The 16,434-nt window shown below is 39.4% G+C and overlaps 1 protein-coding gene across 1 annotated transcript; it reads left to right on the top strand.

Moving 5' to 3' along the window:
* The first annotated feature begins 417 nt into the window (after positions 1-417).
* Positions 418-16,041, top strand: adam8b (ADAM metallopeptidase domain 8b). The gene is made up of 23 exons (XM_053640331.1): positions 418-1,067; positions 2,463-2,560; positions 2,723-2,820; positions 3,337-3,415; positions 3,585-3,661; positions 3,777-3,960; positions 4,063-4,128; positions 4,218-4,289; positions 5,892-6,061; positions 6,152-6,233; positions 6,343-6,473; positions 6,633-6,819; positions 6,998-7,087; positions 9,212-9,407; positions 10,869-10,971; positions 12,294-12,465; positions 12,558-12,638; positions 12,726-12,810; positions 12,951-13,071; positions 13,183-13,345; positions 13,466-13,579; positions 14,656-14,730; positions 14,972-16,041. Exons 1-23 carry the CDS (start codon positions 1,025-1,027, stop codon positions 15,026-15,028), a joined length of 2,544 nt encoding a protein of 847 aa, XP_053496306.1. The 5' UTR covers positions 418-1,024; the 3' UTR covers positions 15,029-16,041.
* The last annotated feature ends 393 nt before the right edge of the window (positions 16,042-16,434 follow it).

Genomic DNA, 16,434 nt, shown 5'->3' with positions numbered 1-16,434 from the left:
AATGAGTATGCAGTTTAGACTATCTAGCGTTCTAATTGTACACTACACTCAATAGTTTTATTTTCTAAATGAATACAAATTAAAACATTACATTATAACTGATGGATTTCATATGCATCTGAAAAATACATGAAAAATACGCTGCTATAAATCTGTCCAGGAAACATTTAACATTTTATACATTGGGATATCAATGCTGTGGTGGCAATGCTTTTACTTAGGGTGGCCACCCCATGCCACCCCTGTAGCTCCGCCCTTGTGTAGATTCATGATATATAATCCCAAAAACATGATCCATTTCTGTTCCACTTTGCAACACTACAAAATGTTAGAAAGTCTTTTGTGAGTGCTTTTAACTCAAATGTAGGCAAAACATTTCCTTTTGGATACTGAGATTAAGGCTAAGGTGAGAGTATGACATTATTTATGCAGTTATTTAATTGTTTAATGCAAGATATCTGATCTTGCCTGCGGAACAGGGAGTGTGTTTCCTTTAATAAAATACCGTGAGTCATTAGCCTCTTACAGGATATCACGTGGTGCGTCTGAATTCGGTTGCTGGACTCTCTCCGAATAGTAGGTGTGCCTTTCTAGCTTTTCCCCAAATAGTGTGCCTAAATAGTGATCTAGACAGATTAGTGCTAAAAACTAAAGACTATAAAATAGTAAACAAAAATCTGGGATGCAACTATAAGTGATTCTGTCTCTTTTTCATGGATAAACTGTGTTATTTCATCTGGATGAAGATGACACAGTTATTTATTATTATTATTATTATTTTTTAAAATAAGAGGTATACAGAAAAGATCCCACACTAGCTGAAGAGAGTCAGTGTAATGTTCCCGGAATAAGTGTGTAGTGTGTGTGTAATGCTCGGGTTCAGACCTAGCTACAACAGTTGGAGCTCTCACAGCATTACGTCACCACTCTAAGGGGGCGTGGCTTTGCGCCAAAGCGTGTTTTCAGTCTTCCCCATTCTTTATCTCAGAGAATAAACTATGCCCGCTTATGAACTTGAAGAACCATGCGTTATATCGCTGTCATCTTTTGCTGTCTGTGTGACTGGGGTAAGTGAATCATTTACATTCTCAGGGAAAAGGAATAGCTTCTTTATAGCACTTTAGAAATGAATAATAAAGATGAAGGAGTGACAGCAAGCAACTCGAGTGAAATGTACTGGTGCAGTTATAGATGAACAGGGATCTGAATATGTCAGATGAGTTCACACTATGATCAGTGTCCAACATTCAACTTTCTTGTAACATCAGTATGAGAAAACCTTTTGGGTGACATTTTGGGGATGATTTGCGTTGTTGAAATTGAAGGAGAATATATACAGACTGCACACACACACACACACACACACACATACACACATGCGTATATTTGTCTGTCTGTCTATATCTATGTAAACACCCAAGGACTCTACAAAGTATGCAACACCGATTAACTGCTATGAAACCCTTTTTGTTGTAACAAGACACTTTGTTTGTTTGTTTGTTTACTGCTCATGCTGTTCGAGTGTACACTCCTGCGCAAATAAACGGGTCAAGCACAAAATGGCAAAATATGAAGTTTTTAATGTTCTTAACAACAAATCATTGGTCAGGAAAATAGCAAGAATGAAACAAATAGATAAAGTAACTTAGCATGGGATAGTTTTTACCTTTGATTTCTTTAAATGTTTAAGCCTTGTGGGTAAACAACTTTTTATATTTTATTTTATTTTACTTCCTAGCTTCAGTTCACTACAGCAAAAGTAAACAAGCAAATGATTTGTTGGTTAGATCAGGGGTTCCCAAACTTTACCAGGGCAAGGCCCCCCAAATGGCATTAACATTTGACTGAGGCCCCCCTTTTGCAAGATGTCTTTAAAACACATTAAAAATACAGACTTCTGAATATATCCCCTTTTTTTTCATTAATAATTACATCTTACATCTTTACATTACATTACATTAGGAATTGATTGTGTGTGTGTGGTTGTCTGAGAGTGAGAATTTATTTTTCACACCAAATTGTTGAGTCCCCCCGGCCCCCACTTTGAAAACCACTGGATTATACCATTAAAAGCTTAATATTTTGCCATTTTGGCTTGGCCCATTTGTTTTGTTGTTGTTTTTTTTTTTTTTTTGCACTTTTATTTTAAGTTGTTTTAAAAAAAAAAAAAAAAAACCCTTAATGTTCAGTATTCCTGACTAGTTATCATGCACTGTCCTGAGTATTTATTGCATATTTTGTACTTGTCTCACACACTGTTGTGTATTTGCACTTTGTGTAGTCCTGTGTACTGTGCTACTGCATCATGTTACACCATGGTGCTAATGAAACATTTCGTTCCACTGTACATTATGTGAGTTATATCGAGGAATGATAATGAAACCAATTTGACTTGACCTGACCTGACTTGACCTATTTAAAAATTGTGCGGTTTTGTCAAAGTTCTGGCCGTTTATTCACAGGAAGCTTCACTGAGATCCCTTCAATGAGTCATGTTGAGAGGTATGATGTAGTGAGACCGCAACGACTCAGTGAGCACCACAAGCATGTCAGTAAACAGGTCAGTCATTGACCCATGGCTTTAAGTGGAATTGGGGTTTACATAAAAGTGGACAAATTGTACTATGGCCTAATAGTGTTAGGTTTTTTTGTGTCTTTAAAAGATTTCATTTGATAAGCTGTCACATATACTGTATAGATCAATAAAGGTTTTATCTCCTAGGCTTTGGAATCCAACAAACATGAAAAGTATCCTGAGAAACTTCTATATCAGTTGTTCTTTAATGGAAATAATCATACAGTTCACTTGCAAAAGAACAGGTAAAACAAACGAACAAACAAAACAAACAGAACATTATGCATTATTAATTATATATGTTTTGCAGTTTTATTACCTTAAACTCCCAGAACACACATTTATCAGTCTTGTCACTAATTGTAACCTTTCCTATTATAGTCATGATTTCTTCTACTTTTGGGTATCTCATACTAAATATGATAGGCCCAGTTGGTATTGGATAACTTTTTTGCTTCAATAAATAACATTATCATTTAAAACTGTATTTTGTGTTTACTCAGGTTGCCTTTGTTTCATCTTAGAGTTTGTTTAAATTTCTGAAACAATTTTGTATGAGATCTACACAAAGACAGAAGAAATCAGGATGGGGTCAAATACTTTTTTCACAGCACCGTAGTTTCACCATAGCTACTGAATAATTCACTGAATAAATAGTTTTTAGATTAAAAACCTAAACGTTTACTGGGTTTAATAATTTTGATAACCAAGTAAATGCCTCTTTATTAAAAAGATTTTAAAACTTTTTAACAAAATCATAGATTTCTCATTGGACCCAATTACACTGAAATACGTTATGAAGCAGACGGTTCAACTGTGATCACATCTCCAAAGCTTGACGTAAGTTTACTTCTTTTTATTCAACTTAAATCTGATCTAAGGCACATTAATTCTACAATTCCATACCTTCAAATGGGATGTCATATTTTATACATATAAGTATTGTATACTTATTGCTCGTCTTTTACAAAGTATCATCAGCTGAATATAGATTATTTCTGTTTTGCAGCACCACTGTTATTATCATGGCCATATTGATGGAATAGAGGATTCATCAGTGAGTGTTGGAGTCTGCTCTGGCATGAGGTAATGTCCAATATTATAGCTACTACAGGAGAAGAAGGGTAACGTGAACACATTAGACATAAAGACATAAATATGACGTTTGACCATATAGGCTGTCGAATTTTTTCCTCTGTAGAGGTTTTATAAGGGTTGAAAAGCAGATGTACCTGATCGAGCCCCTGAGTGACAACAATGAGGGAGACCATGCATTCTATAAGCAGGAATACCTGAGGAAGAAGAGGAGTGCTTATGGAGACTCCGCTATCACAGTTTATGATAAGGAACCCAGAAATTCAGCCCTCTTCAAACGCAGCAGCTGGGTATGTGTTTCTAAAATTACTCCTGTCATCATCTGGATCGCATTATGTGCAAAAATACTATTGTACTACCACTATGTCTAAAGCTTTTCCTCATCTTTGTAGAAGATGAAGACTGTATTTCAGACCCAGAGATACGTGGAGCTGTTTCTTGTGGTTGACAATAGTGAAGTAAGAGCTTTATTCACACACAAAGGCTTTATTCCCCTTTCTTTGGAATGAGAAGGTCACAACTGACGATTTGTATTTCCCTCTTGCAGTACAGAAGATTCAAGTCAAATGACGAGATGGTACGGGCAAGGATGTTGGAAGCCATAAATCATGTTGATAAGGTATTATTTTCTTACTGTTGCTATCTGATATACGAGTGGAACACAATGCCACTATCTCTCACTATCTGTACAAATTTGTGTCTTTCGAAATATTTGTCTAAAGCGGAAGACCTTACCTCTGTGCTCACAGAAACATTGGAAAACCCTGAAATAAACCCCAGGGTTGCTTTAAAAAAGAAGTAACTCGTCATTCGTAAATTATAACAAAAAATAAAGTGGTAATTTACCCAACATAGATTTATTCAACTCCTGAACTTCCTCGTTCTCAAATATTATGTAGTGCATGGTCTGTGCTATATGGAGCAGCAGCTCTAAAACTAAAAGCATATGTCCATATTTGTGAATCTGGGGCCAGTTTGTACAGAAATATAATAGAAATATCAGTAAGACAGTGTTTAGATGGGTCTACTGGAGCAAACCTCTGATTAATAGACCAGGAAAAAGAAAACTCATAATACTGCGCTTACTATACGGTAATTAATGTGGTCTTTTCATACTTGTACCCTTTACATATGCACCCATATCACTTGAAATGAAATACCTCCCACTCGTGTGTTTTTTGTCGCGTTCCATTGGATCCCAATCCTGACGCACACCTCTAGTCTAAACCAGATGCTCTGTGAACCTTTCTGGCTTTCCAGTAAATAAATAAATAAAGAAAGAAAGAAAGAAAGAAACAGAAAGAAAGAAAGACGTAAAACAGTGCTGCTCATATTTACACCTGTATTTGTATACGTTTAGAACACGTTATCTTTCCAGTCGCGAATAGTGTATTCACATACGATTCAATTCCTTACTAACTTTTCTCCAACAAGCTTGCAATCAAAATAAAAACCTGACACTAACACAACTTCTTTTGTGTCCCAGTTTTGGTGTCCCATTCCTGATTCCCAGATCCTGGTTCTAGTGTGTCGACATGGCAGGCTTTCTAAACAAAACAAAAAATGAATAAGTTCCCCTCTTATTCGAATCTGTATTTGTGTTTGTTTAGACCAAAGGATCTGCTCAATCCAAATAATTTATTCATATTTGCTTATATGAACTCCCAACTTCAATCCGGACCACAGAATCGGTCACTATCTTCAAAAAACAGCCAAAGACCCACCTCTTCTGTGAACATGTAACTAAACCCTAAAATGCCAACCCCACATCATCCTTCTATATAAAAATAAATAAATAAATAAATAATAATAAAAAACTTACTCTGGCTCTTACACTTCTACACGGCGCACTTAGCTTCTCTAGAACTCAATTAAAAGTTCCTGTATAGTAGCGCTACTTGTATTGTTCTCGGCTTGACATATCACTTTGCTTGTATTTCCTCATTTGTAGATCTTATTTAGTTCTGTGTCGTATCATGTGGTTAGTGTGTTGTTTATTGTAGCTCCATGGTCCTAGAGGAACGTTGTTTCGTTTCACTGTGTATGGTTGAAATGACAATGAAACCACTTGAACTTGAACTTGAACTTGTAAGTCGCTTTGCATAAAAGCGTCTGCTAAATGAGTAAATGTAAAGCCCTAGTGTAAAGTCGAGTATATTATATCCTGCATGTTTTCTGTTACATGTCTCATATCTCGTAACTAAGATTATTCCTTCCTCAGTTCTATCGTCCACACGGTATCCGTGTGCTGCTGGTGGGCTTGGAGGTGTGGAATGTAGAAGATCAGATCATGGTCAGTGTGAGTGAGAGTGACACTCTAACCAGATTTATTCAGTGGCGTCAGAAGGAACTGCTCAAAAGAGTCAAGCATGACAATGCACAATTTGTAACGTGAGTATTACAGTACACCCAGGAGTCTGGACCATAGTAACGATCGTCATGCATAAGTCCGGTGTATTCATTGCTTTCTGTTTCATGCAGTGGTGCCGATTTTTTGGGTAGCACCGTAGGGTTGGCAAACAAATTTGCAATGTGCACTAAAGCCTCTGGAGGTGTTAATCAGGTAATCTCAGGCCAGTTATGCATACACAAGTACATGAAATGTGTGCTCTCTAACAGCTACGCTTCTATGCGATATAGAAAAAGATGATGACTGTTCCTTTATTGCTCAGGATCATAGCACGAGTCCGCTGGGCTTGGCTGCAACCATCGCACATGAGATGGGCCACAACATGGGTATGTCCCATGATGAACAGGGCTGCACTTGTGGCCTTTCAGACTGCATTATGACTGAAGTTGTAAAGTAAGAACTTTCATTCGTGCAAATCAATAATGAGCTGTTTAAATGACGTACCAAGTGGAATAAATAAGGGAATACAGCTCTGCAGTTAATCCTACGAGTGTGTACATTCGTTATATTTTAGCAAACAAACTTCACATTTCTCTGTGTTGTTTATCACAGCTCAGCTGCCTCAGTGTTCCCAGCGCTGTTCAGTGATTGCAGTCTTGATCAACTGAGTACATTTCTGGAGAATGCCAACCCCAGCTGCTTGCTGGACCACCCCAGCTCAGACAGAATTTATGGTGGACCCGTCTGTGGCAATGCTTTCCTCGACTCTGGGGAGGAGTGTGACTGTGGGACAGTAGAAGTGAGCTGCCTCTTTTGTTTTCCTTCCACTGTAAATACAACCCTCAGAATTTGCAGCAGAGTCAGTTGATTTGGTCCGCTCGCTCAACTCTTTGATATTCTTGTGCTTGTTTTGTATATATAATGCATTCTTGCGTAACAACCACTCACTCTTGTGTAACGTCCTGTTTCTCTTGCAGGAGTGCAACAACAGATGTTGCAATGCCCAAACCTGCAAATTGACCGAAGGATCTCAGTGTGCACAGGGCGAGTGCTGTGAAAACTGCCAGGTACAGTGTCTTCCAGTGTGATTAGCATGCATCAATGAAAATGAGCAAAAATTCACTCACTTTCAGTGACCGCTGAAGGGTCGCAGTGGATCCGGAGCCTATGCCGGAAAACCTGGGAGTGAGGAAGGAATACATTCTGGATGGGAAGCCAGATCATCACACGCTTTCATACATTCATTTACACCTATGGTGCAGTTTATCTTTGCCAATCAATTGACTGGCATGTGTTTGGGAGGTGGGAGGAAACTGAAAATCCCGAAGGAAACTCAAAGGTGCATTACCATCTGGCTCTGTGTTTTTGCATGTGTATAGCATCATCTTTATACCCCAGAGAAACAGGACATTGTTAAAGGCAACAACACAGATCCTCGGGACCGAGAGCAAATGAAAAAAGGCTTTCAAGAATTACAATAGTGGTGCAGCAGATAGCATTAAGGTCCACGGTACGACCCTGAACTCAGCTTACGTCTGTGTCTGTGTGGAGTTTCACATGTTCTCCTGATGTTCATGTGGGTTTTTTCCGGGTTCTCCCGGGTTTTTTTCCAGGTTTTTTCCTCCCACCTTTCCTCCTAAAAACATTTGGTGAGACAAGTTGGCTACATTAAATTGCCCCTAGGTGTGAATGAATGTGTGCGTGCTTGGGTGTATGTGTACATGGTGCTGGGATAGGCTCTGGATCCACCGTGACGCCAACCAGGATAAAGAGGGTACCGTAGTGTAGATAAATAATTTTTTTCATTTTTTCAATGAAGGGTGACAATAATTGTGGCAGTCACTGTGTATTCTTACAAAACCAAGTGCATTTGTTGGCGCAAAATATTCTATGTTGTTTTCGCTGCGATGCTTGCATCAAAACAGAAGTTAAGGGATTGCACAGGAAATGCTTTGGGTGACCAAATCAAGTTTTAACATCTGTGCAGCTGTGTGTGTGTTTCTCTGGAACAAATGACTTTATGTAGACATGAAGGGTCTCCGCCCCCAACCCCACCGCTTAAATAATTACTGTGTTTGATATGTCAGTATTTGAAGCAAAGGAAATTGTGTCATATGACATATCATTGAAGCAATGTGTATCATTTCTCACTGCCATAAAAATAAGGAAGCACAAGGTTGGACAGCTGTTAAAATACTAATAGGAGTACTACAATTGACAATGTGACACAAGTCATATTTAACAGTAGTGTGCTTTTTCTAAGAGAGTAATATTCATCCAAATTATGCCTTCCTTACATCTTCTCTCCCGTAGAGAGAAGGTACAGTTGTAGGAATGATCTTTACATTTACATTTATTCATTTATCAGCAGACGCTTTTATCCAAAGCGACTTACAAATGAGGAAGTACAAGCAAAGCGATATATCAAGCAGAGAACAATACAAGTAGTGCTAGCGTACAAGGTCTTTTAATGAGTTTTAAAGGAGCAGAGTGCACAGAGTAGAGGTGTAAGAGCCAGTGTTGGTGCAGACAAGGGACAAGTTAGGGATTAGTTAAGTGTTCACGGAAGAGGTGGGTCTTTAGTCGTTTTTTAAAGATGGTGAAGGATTCTGTGGTCCGGATTGAGGTTGGAAGTTCATGGAAGTTCCACCACTGAGGGACAGTCAGTTTGAAGGTTCTGGAAAGGGACCTCATGCCTCGCTGAGTAGGCACTAAGATTATCTTTGCTTATCTTATTGGGATGGGTTTCCTTATAACATATACCTTGGCAGGCACGGTGGCTTAGTGGTTAGCATGTCCGCCTCACACCTCCAGGGTCGGGGGTTCAATTCCCACGACCCTGGAGGGTCGCGGGGGTTCAATTCCCACTGTGGCCCTGTGTGTGCGCAGTTTGCATGTTCCCCCCGTGCTGTGGGGGTTTCCTCTGGGTACTCCGGTTTCCTCCCCCAGTCCTCTCCTACAAGACATGCATGGTAGGCTGATTGGCGTGTCTAAGGTGTCCGTAGTGTATGAATGGGTGTGTGAGTGTGTATGGTGCGATGGACTGGCACCCTGTCCAGGGTGTACCCCACCTTGTGCCTGATGCTCCCTGGGATAGGCTCCAGGTTCCAGGTGACCCTGAAAAGGAGTAAGCAGTAGGAGATGGATGGATGGATGGATGGATATACCCTGGCGTTTTGTTTCCTTTCTAGATAAAACAGGCCGGCAGTCTGTGTCGGGCCTCTGCGAATGAGTGTGATCTGGCTGAGTACTGCACAGGAACGTCTGAACAGTGTCCAGAAGACAGCTTTAAAATGAATGGGATACCTTGCCGTCATGAAGATAGTTACTGCTACAATGGTCAATGTCCAACTCATCTCCAGCACTGCCAGAGACTGTGGGGAAAAGGTACTTATATTGCATATAAACCAAATGTTGTCAAACGTATTATATTTAATTAAAGTTGAATCATTATTATTGCCTCAGAGCAAACAAAATGATACTTTATTTATTGGCAGACCCTAATGGTGCGCGAAACAAATTCTTTATTAAAAAATAAACCTGCTAGGCATATAGTGCTGGTATTAACTGTAAAACCGAAATATGTGGTATGCTACGTAGATTAGATCTACGTTGTTCCAAAAGCATAGTAATTTTCTAATATTTCTCAATTCACTACACATTTAACTAAAGCATTTCTCAATTCACTTATACCTATTAATTGGTTACATTTGTTTCCCTTATGTTTCTCCCCAATTCGGTCATCTGACAATTCCCGCCCAACAGTCAGCTTGCCCCTATCACACGACAGCTACTAGGAGAGGGTGAATGCTCCTTCCGACACTCTTGCTGCATCACAGAGCCCATTATCTCACTCAAAGGAAGGCGCTATCTGCCCTCTTCTGCATACACGAGCTCACAGGCATCCATGAGGGACTAGTGTCGCTGTGATTGACAGGGGAAAGAGAGTATGCCATCCCTCCCAACCAGAGACCATGGGCAATTTTGCTCCTGTCCATAGATGACTGATAAATAGGGTGAATGTATTTTGAAAATTCTGACAATTTAAAATGAGGTCAGGCAGTACAGTGGGTGGCTTTGTCATCTCTCACAGCTCTATTGTCCCTGATTTGATCTTGAGCTCAGGTTACTGTCTGTGTGGAGTTTCTCATGTTCTCCATGTGCCCACATGGGTCTCCTCTGGGTTCTCCAGTTCCCTCCCACCTCCCAAAAACATGTAGGTGAACTGATGACTACAGTTAAATTACCTCTGGGTGCCCTGCAATGAACTGCCATCCCATCCAGGATGTATTCCCACCTCACACCCTACAATGAACTGCCGTCCCATCCAGGATGCATTTCCACCTCACGCCCAGTGTTCCTGGGATAGACTCCATATCCACCGCCACCCAAACCAGGATGAAGCAGTTACTCAAGATGAATCAGTGATGAATAAATAACATGAGGCCATTGAAACAAGAATGCTAAAATATAAAGTGATCAAAAACATTTGACTGGCAGTGCACCACAATCAAATCTCACAAACGGAAAATGTTAGAGGATGTGTAACATGTTTATCTGCTTGCATTACAGCATGGCAGTATATACAGATTGGACTGTGTAATATACCGTCATTTTGGAATTGTACACAAAGTTTGCATTGCAGATGTACAAGGAGCAGTTTGTAAAGCTACCTAAATTGATCTGCTTCTCTGAACATTTCAGAAGCACATGTTGCTAATGTAGCTAACAAAGATTCCAAGTTTCTACACTAATTTATGAAGTACACATACTTTCCTGATTTAATATTTATAATGTAGTAATATGGCAGATCTGGTCGTGTATGAACCTACTTCTTTTCTTTCGTAGATGCCAAAGTGGCTACACATGGATGCTTTTTAAGGAATACGTTAGGGGAAAATGATTCCCACTGTGGAAGGAGCAAAGATGGCTACAGAAGATGTGCAGAAAAGTAAGTTGAAACTATCTCTATTAGGTTAGATCCTCTCTCACCTGAAACTTTTTATCTAGGGCCAGAAATAATTGCTATTCCTATATCTTTAATACTCAAACTGTAACTTTCACTGTAAATGTGTAGCAGTCTGGGAAAATCTGTTGGACGTCGTTTAGTCTCAATTCATCCAAAAACGACAAACGATCAGACCTTAAGGTCTGTTTATACAACCCCATTTTCTGCATGCACTTGGATTTAGCGGATTGATTATGCAAGCAGTCTATTGTTAGAGGATATTCATCATAATCTGCAGGGTTGGCCCTGACCAACTTGGTGCCCCTTGCATTGCAGCCAATTCCAGCACCGATCATTGAGCTCATACATTCAGTATGAAAACTAAACTGCAACTATAACATCCACCTGCAATACGAACAAAAACTACATGGAATTTCAGAGAATAAAACGTATGTTTTCGTATTTTAAATGTCGGGGGGGGGGGGGGGGGTCTGACTTAAGGACAGAGGTTGAACGGAGTGGATCCATCACTGTTGACGAATGAAAAATGACCGATATGCAGCGAAATTCAACATTGAGTGATTTTTGTAGCTTGTTAGATATTAGATAATCTTGTATTTTGTTCATTTATTCCACCTTTGTCACATACACGTTTACAAATATCAAAGCTTTTACCATGATATTAAAAACTTAAAACGATACTAAAAGTAAATACAAACTAAAGGTAATGATTTTCGAAAAAATGAAATCAAAACTATTTATGCACCATTAAAACTAACTGAAACGAAACTGTGACTGAAAACCAAAATACAAAACGAAATAAAAATAAAAACTAGCAATATTTTAAAAACTATAATAAACCTGATTTTGACACGTGTACTTAAGAAAACATAAATATCTTACTCCAATATCATAAATTTATTTATTTATTTATTTATTTTTTTAGCTTTCTAAGCTTTCCTGTGGTATCTGTCATTCTGGCACAAACCTCTCATGTGGGCGGGGCTTAACAGTGATTTACTCTCATTGGGTAGTGAGACATTCTTAAATAGTTTCTCCATAAGTGCCTGGGGTTATGCTAGACGTTTAATTGTGGTTGAGATGCAGTCAATAGAGAGATACGTTTCGGTTCAGACAAACCTGCAGTTTTTGAGGTTTGTACAGTATGTATGTATTCCAAAATGTATATAGTAAACAAAAAATGTAACAATTTCGCTGTGTGAAAGGTTTTCCCAGGTCGACTCACATACACATTGATGTTACAAATCTCTGTGTCGTTTCACTGCTTTTCATTGTGAATAATGTTCAACTTTCCTTTCTCACAGAGATATATACTGTGGAACAATATTTTGCACCGGGGGAAATAAGTATCCCATTACGGGTCTAAAAGCTCAGTTGTTGAGAATAACCGGAGAGGTATGCAACATAGTCGGGGAGAGATCTGAGGAAGAGAACCTAAGCATGGTACCTACAGGAACAAAATGTGGCCAGAACAAAGTAAGCATGCCAGAACGTTGTGTTTGTGCTACCTTTCTGCTGTTTCTGCTATCACGTTTGTAATTAGTACATTTTTGTGCTGATTTTCGCAGGTCTGCTTTCACAACACGTGCCAGGATGTGAAAGTGTACGGTGGGAGTGAAGACTGCTCAGGGAAATGTAGCGGACATGGGGTGAGACTCTTAATGTCATTGCAGACGTGTGATGATAAGCAGAATGTGATTATAGGGTTGAACATAATTCCCTGTGTGTACTGATAGGTTTGTGATCATCGAAACCGTTGTCACTGTGAGCCGGGATGGGCTCCACCATACTGCGATGTCAAACATGCAGACCTGCCTTCTGGTAAGCTACCACAGGAATTACTTACTTTCATCCAAAGTGAGACTGTTGCACAAATCTAAATCATCATTTTTCTATTCTTTCTGGTCACTGGTACTTTTGCATCAGATTCTCAAGCTGATTGCTGTGTATTTGGTTCGCAGCAAAAAATACGACGATCATCGGCATCTTGGTTGCAGCTGGAGTCCTACTACTATTGGCAGCAGGATTTGGAAGTTGGATTTATTGTAAAAAGAGAAAGGGCACTGGATCGAGGCGTCGAACGTGAGTCAGCAGAAGTTTGTTGTTTTGGGGGTTTTTTTTTGTTCACAGTGAAGTGCTTGTGATTGCACTTAGTAAAACACTACACATTGTTTGCTTTTTTTTTTTTTATAGAAAAGCTGACCCAGAGCAGTCGAATGCTCTTTTTGAGAACCCCGGAGCAAAACGAGCGCTTTTAAAGGATCGTCTCGAGATCAGCGAGCCTGCTTTTATAAGTTCGACCGCGACCCGACCTGGCGCCTCGTACACAGTCATGCCGACACGGACAGCTCCGCGAGTGAGTGCTCGACCATTCAGCACCACACAATTGCAGTGTAGAAAATGGCTGTGTGATGCCTGATGCCAAATTTAAGTTTCAGAACAATTCATTTCGTCATATTTTGGTCAACTTTTGCAGCCTCCTCTTAAAATGTCGGACCCACAGCCACCTCAGACAGCTCCACCCATTCCAGAGGTACGAATGAAGCCTCTGCCTCCTTCTAAGCCTCCATGTCCTGCTGATGCCAAACCGGTAAGGTGCCACATGTTGCACTATAGTGAACATGGCTGCCCCTATACCCAAACATGTTAACGGGGGAGTGTTTTTATTGCTTTTCAAATAGAATGTGTATAAATGAAAAACCCCTGCGTTTCCTCTCCCTCTGTATTTTCTTGTTGCTGGGGAGAGGCGGAGCTTAGCCTGCCTTTTATCTATCTGTAGTTACAAAAGGTTGAGAACCTCTGCTTTAAATAATACAGACACATTTGAAGGAACACGTACCAAACCACATTTTTTAAAAATCCTGGGCATCTCAAGTGCCACAAGAAGAAAGCGTTTGCCACGCTGTCCAGAGAATGCAAATTCAAATTCCGATGATGCGACATCCATCCATCCATGAACATGAAAATTAGCCGTGTTCTCCGAGTGGGAGAGATGGCATACCGTCTCTCCCCTGTCAATCACAGCGACACAGAGTTGCTAATTTTGGTCGTCTCTGAGCTGTGTCAGGAAGAGCGTAGAAAGTGCTTTCCTTCGGTTGTCTTTCGCTGTCTTGTGATGCAGCAGTTTGAAACGATCCTTCATGTGTCTCAGAGAAAGCATGTATTAGCCTTCACCGTTCCCAGTTGGTAGTTGTGGTATGATATTGGAGAGTCGGCTGGTAGGTGGAACTTGGCTAAGAAAAAAAAAACCCACCAATGTCATGCATTTGTGGCTAAATCTCAAATAAGATTTTGCACCATGCCTGAGGTAGATTTTCCAGTAGATTTGAAGCAAATTGAAGGATTTCCCTTCGAAAATGGCACATGGATTTTACTTGCGTCATTCGGAAGAAACGTAATATAAAGCAAAATATCGAAAAAGAAAACATTGCTGTGGGAAAATACATAAAAACAAATCTGACACCTTAAATTGTTGTTTAAAACTGTGATTTTTGCCTCTTAAAACTGCCAGAAAAACCCCTCTTGAATAGAATAAGAAACTAGTAAGGAATTGGCAGTTACAGTTGCAAGTTACCCCAGTATGAATGAATTACCTGTTTATATTAACTTCATTGTATTGTTCAGTTTCTGTTCGGTGTACTTTATTTTTTTACTGTACAAATACAGGTGAGCAGACCGGCTCGTCCTCCTGTGGTTGTAGTAAAGCCGACTGTAGGCACTGGATCCTGGAAAAAGCAAGAGGTTAGAGCTCCAAACCTATAATAACATCTGCAATACTGAGAGAATTACTACAGTCTGGTTTTAAACTCATTCATAATGTATAAATAATTTACAGTGTAACTGGAAGCAAATGACCCATGCTGTTTGTCATGATATGTGAATGATATACTAGACTGTATTCTGAATGCTTTTATGCCATCCTGTAGAGTTCATCAGTGCTTTTAATTGTTAAAACTGTTTAATCAAAAGCACTGTTTTACAGACTGAAAGAGAGGAACTGAAAACGGCACAGAGGCCTCTGACTATTCCAAGGAGATGACTATGAAAGGAATCATCATGTAATGTAGATCGATAATGAATTTTCGGTCCGTTGGGTGTATGCGTGAGTCATAACACATCTGCGGAGTGGTGACACATCAGACCTGCGTCTCTGTGCAGTCGTGTCCTTTTTTTGTGCTTGTCCTCCAATGCAGAGAGGAACATTACTCTGAATTATGCTTGACTGAAGGTATTATTAAAATTCCATCCTCTATATTGTAATGGAATTATTGCCTTTACAGCATGGGTACCACTTTAAAGACCAAACCTGTACTTTTGTTTTTAAGTCTTCAGACACAGGAGATTCAAACATATTTATATATTTATATACTACACTGAATAACTTAGTACAATTCCAGTCAGAACACTGGACATATATTATCTTAGACATAGTTATAGTTAAAGTCTTAATTATAATTTGGGTTATTTATTATTTTTGATCATTTCACTCTTAGAGTAAAAATAAACTGCCCTTCTGTGAGTATTGTGTCTAATTTTTTAAAATTTTATTTTATTGGTACATATTGGTACTTTTTAATATTCTTTATACATTAAAATGACATGGTTGAAGAAGTTGTTCCTAATTTGACTCGTGACTCATTTTATGTGTTCGCTGTCTGAAGGGAAACGTGGTGATTTTTAATGTGCAACACCAACGGGAAATCTGTGTCTGCTTTATATCTACAGTAAAGAAAGACAGTCTGTCAAGTCAAGTCCAGTTTTCAGATGGCTCCTGCTGTAGGTCACACATAAATATAGTCCCTCTCGCACTATAATTACAAGATACCTGTTTGTAATGTCACCAGCAATGTCTGAGTTTAAACTAAGAAATGTTTCTGACAACTGTGATCTGTAGTACTTCATTAATACTTAATATTTAATACAATATAACGCTGGAATCTCACTTTTCTGGGTGGATTATTATGAGGTGGCCATAATAGGAAAAGGTCAATTAAGATTAAGGTTTTATTGTTTTACCTTTCTTATATTGCTGCCTTACTTCACATACCCATCTAAATGCCAGGTTTTTAATCACAGGCCCTCAGATAGTCCAGCGAGTTGTATCCTGTGGATGCTTCCAGCATGCCTAAGCCTGCGCACCTGTCTCAGCAGCTGGACAAAAACAAAAGCATGGTTGGAGAGGGAGCACTGAGGGCTGGGTTGAGAGCCTCATTCGATAAGAAAACCCCCCCCCCCCCACAGATGAGCAAGAATCGTTTAGAAATGGTGTGGAATTAAAAGTTTGCGGTGTTTGGTTGTCTAGATGGTTGTGGTTTCACTTGCAGATGTAGCAGTGGTATTTACTGCAAAGCATAGCCAGTTTATTACTTCCATTATGTCTCTAAGTTGAAACGCTTTCAGCTTGGCTCATTGAGAATATGCCATAAACCATGGGTTCAAATTTGT

This window comes from Ictalurus furcatus, chromosome 13 (assembly GCF_023375685.1).
Source record: "Ictalurus furcatus strain D&B chromosome 13, Billie_1.0, whole genome shotgun sequence".
Classification (NCBI taxonomy): domain Eukaryota; kingdom Metazoa; phylum Chordata; class Actinopteri; order Siluriformes; family Ictaluridae; genus Ictalurus; species Ictalurus furcatus.
This window is presented reverse-complemented; position numbering and strand designations above follow the sequence as displayed.

Bases quoted from the DNA above. Each gene is read 5' to 3' on its own strand.
- adam8b (XM_053640331.1), top strand. From the start codon at position 1,025: ATGCGTTATATCGCTGTCATCTTTTGCTGTCTGTGTGACTGGG. The intron at 3,662-3,776 runs GTAATGTCCAAT...TTTCCTCTGTAG, and splicing joins GGAGTCTGCTCTGGCATGAG to AGGTTTTATAAGGGTTGAAA. The intron at 10,972-12,293 runs GTAAGTTGAAAC...CCTTTCTCACAG, and splicing joins TACAGAAGATGTGCAGAAAA to AGATATATACTGTGGAACAA.